We start from the raw sequence: 3,213 nt of genomic DNA, 5'->3' as shown, positions 1-3,213 counted from the left end.
TATATCTTTATTACATAGTCGTCTGGCCACTTTCTATATTCTCGACACCATCTGATTTTAACTCTTATTATAACAAAACTTAAAAATAATAAAATATTCACTCACAAATATAAATTAATCACTAATATTTAACACAAACAATCTTTTTATATCATGACACTTTGAATGTACAAGAAAAACTTGATGTCAACTTAGAACCTTCTAGGCCAATCTTAATATTATACAATCTCTAGCTAACATACAAATTACATTAAACATACAGCTTACGGCACTGACCCCCTTCTTGGATTGTGAATTCTCTTGAGCAATCCTAATAAAAGAATAAATAAAACACTACACTAAATTTTTATTCACTTTTATTTTTTTGGTGGTTTTCGTTTTTGAGGCCCAGAGAGTTTAGTGATTTAATTGATTAATTTAAATTAGTGTTTCTGATTATTTCAACAATCAATTAATCAAAATTATGATTAACAGAATGTCATCAAAATAGTCAACTAATCAAAATTATGGTTTCTGATTATTATTATTTTCAGTTATTCAAACCACAGAAGTAACTGAAACATTGCTAGTGTTTGTTGCTCAGCATAACACTGCATAATGAAATATCTGTGTTCTACCCAATTTTATAAAAGTTTATTCAGTTTTTGATTATTTGGGGGAGTGGGATTCAAAGGTCTTGGGTTCAATTCCCATTGCAATCAAACTTGCTCACCCTTTCTTGTTATGATAAAGCTGCTTCAGCTATCTGCCATTGTCATTAATTTTGAATTGTAGACTAGAGGGAAGGCTACTGGCAAGCCATCACTTGCCACAAACTTTTATTTAGTTATTCTTCTTCTGAACTATTGAAACTTATTGGCATCACCATCTGCTAACTTTTGTTTTTTGGCTTGTACATACCATGGTTTGAAGAAACTGTACTAATTGATTAATGAGGCTATAAATTAACCGATTAGCACATACCACTAATCACCCAGCTCATTTAACAGGTAATTGGTCATTTAACTTTCCTTAAATTTATAACTGTTAGAATTGATCCTATTGTAATATTATAATAGTTGTTTTGAACCAATTTTTTTTTTGTTTTGAGTATGTGCAGATTTCACATAACACAATGATCAAGAAAATGGTTAAGTTGATCTTATTTCAATTTACCTTTGTTATTCTTGAAGTAGTTAATACATATTACCACCCAAGGAGAACATTGTTTAGTGAAAACTTGTATTAGAATGTCAACAGCAGTTTTTCAGTCATTGTTTAGGTGATATCTAGAGGTTACAGCCCCACTTATGTGTAATGAGAATAACCAGTTACATGATATCCCATGTCAAACTTGGTAAATGTGAAGTTTCTTTAAAAGTAAGAAACTGTGGATTTATAAATTCTGATCTAGAACATCACTGATGTCAGTATAGTAGAATTTGGTGGTCAGTAGTCAGTCCAGTGGTCCAGTAAAACTGATGATCCAACATAAGCAAACTGCAAGTGCACATAATGTTTGTGTTTAATGTTTTTTATTTTGTAATTCACTTTGTGTCCAGTCTCATAACTTCATTTAATAATGGCTCAGTTAATAAGAGATTTAGTACTATGTACTGTTCCATAATTGCCATCCTGAGTTAATCTCCTATTATCTAGCATACTTATATCCGAGAACTTGTGAACTTGTATTCAGTTTTATCTGAGTATAACACACAGCTACATATATATGTATCACGAATGACAATGCAGAACAGGTTTCATACATTAGTGGTGTAGTTGCTGTATTTCTACTGCTCTTATGTTTTGAAATATACCTGCAGACTGCAATGCAAACACTTTTAGTGTAGGTGTACAATACTATAATGCACGGGGCATTTGCTAGGACAGGCACTTACCCCCAGGGACTATCAATTTTGCATATCCTTAGTTATAGCTTTGAACTTTGATATCATTTTGTCATCTTGCCCCACTCTGTTATTTATCCTGCAGACACCCATGGTATAATGTTGTATACTATTGCATTAATTTAAGGTAAACAGACATTGTTAATAACCAGTAATATACAAACTACTATTTGACAAATGTGCATGTGTGTGTCCACTTATAACTGGAAACTTCTGAACAAACTGCCATTACACCTGGTATGTGCTATAACAGCCCCCATCCCACAGAGTAACAGAGAGTTGGTGATTTGACCTGGCCTCTATGTCTTTCTCATGCAATGAGCAAGTACATAAGCTAATAACTATGAAACATACTACTATTATTAATGTAGTACTGAATAGTAGATTAACAATAACATAATACAGTGAATACTAATCCGAAAAGGTAATGCTTATTGTTTTAATAATAAAATCGTATTTATAATATTCATACTTTTATAGTTTGGAATGTAACTATACTATTACTAGTCTATAGTATAAATTTCATTTTAATTTTTATGATTAACTATGAATTTATGCTACTTTTAATTTTTAATCAGTGAATACCTCTAATACTATTAGTAATAGTAATACTAACACCAAATAATAGCAACATACTATATAAATATATCTTAATAAGTCTAAACTTAAATTTAATTCAAAATCACATTTATTATAGTTTATAAAATATAAGCAATCTAACATTATTCTTAACCTATGTTAAGTACATAATTAAAAACACAACATATAAATACCTTTATTATTCGACGAGTCAAAGTAACCATTTCAAATAGAGAAATCGTTCTAAGCTTCCCCTTCCACTAACTTGTCGACCAATATAACTTAGTCCTTCTACACTAAACTACAGTGTTATGATACAGCTGCGGATTCAACTCATTAAAAGATGGCCGAAACTTGGGTAGCGTTCTCTGTGGTTCAGTATAGTTACTAAGGGGAAATATATATATAATATATTAAACTTAACATAAACAACGTTGTATAACTTTTAGTGTTGATATAGCATCCCTGTTAAAATATTTTCTGAGATTTTTGCTTTCAATGTACAAAGAGTTTTGGGTGTCTCATCAGAGCAAGTGTTCTGCCACTTCTATATCCTCCAGTATATATCTTTTTGATTTTAAGATTACCATAGTTCCTGAGTTTTATGTACACTTGATTATTTGTTTTTGTCGTGATGATTGCCAACTTCCCGAGACACTAGGACGTCAATATAAACCTCGACTAGCTCAACACAATAAAGATAAGTAAAAGTGTTTGTTCCTATGAACGCATGAAAATGTTTTCGTAG

General features: G+C 31.0%; 1 protein-coding gene across 2 annotated transcripts in view; it reads right to left on the bottom strand.

Annotated features, from left to right (window-relative positions):
* The window catches only part of LOC106465648 (ubiquitin-conjugating enzyme E2 N), a 28,179-nt gene extending 25,349 nt beyond the window's left edge, over positions 1-2,830 (bottom strand). Inside the window, exon 1 of one of the 2 annotated variants that reach the window (XM_022393588.1) lies at positions 2,660-2,830. In XM_022393588.1, coding sequence (XP_022249296.1) covers positions 2,660-2,689 — 30 coding nt within the window. In that variant the 5' untranslated portion in view covers positions 2,690-2,830. The remainder of the gene's footprint in view (positions 1-2,659) is intronic. The other variant, XM_013925883.2, reaches the window with a different exon arrangement.
* Positions 2,831-3,213: the final 383 nt, after the last annotated feature.

The sequence above is a fragment of the Limulus polyphemus genome, unplaced genomic scaffold (assembly GCF_000517525.1).
Source record: "Limulus polyphemus unplaced genomic scaffold, Limulus_polyphemus-2.1.2 Scaffold2012, whole genome shotgun sequence".
In the NCBI taxonomy this organism is placed as follows: Eukaryota; Metazoa; Arthropoda; class Merostomata; order Xiphosura; family Limulidae; genus Limulus; species Limulus polyphemus.
The sequence above is the reverse complement of the archived record's forward strand: the minus strand, read 5'-3'. Positions and strand labels throughout refer to the sequence as shown.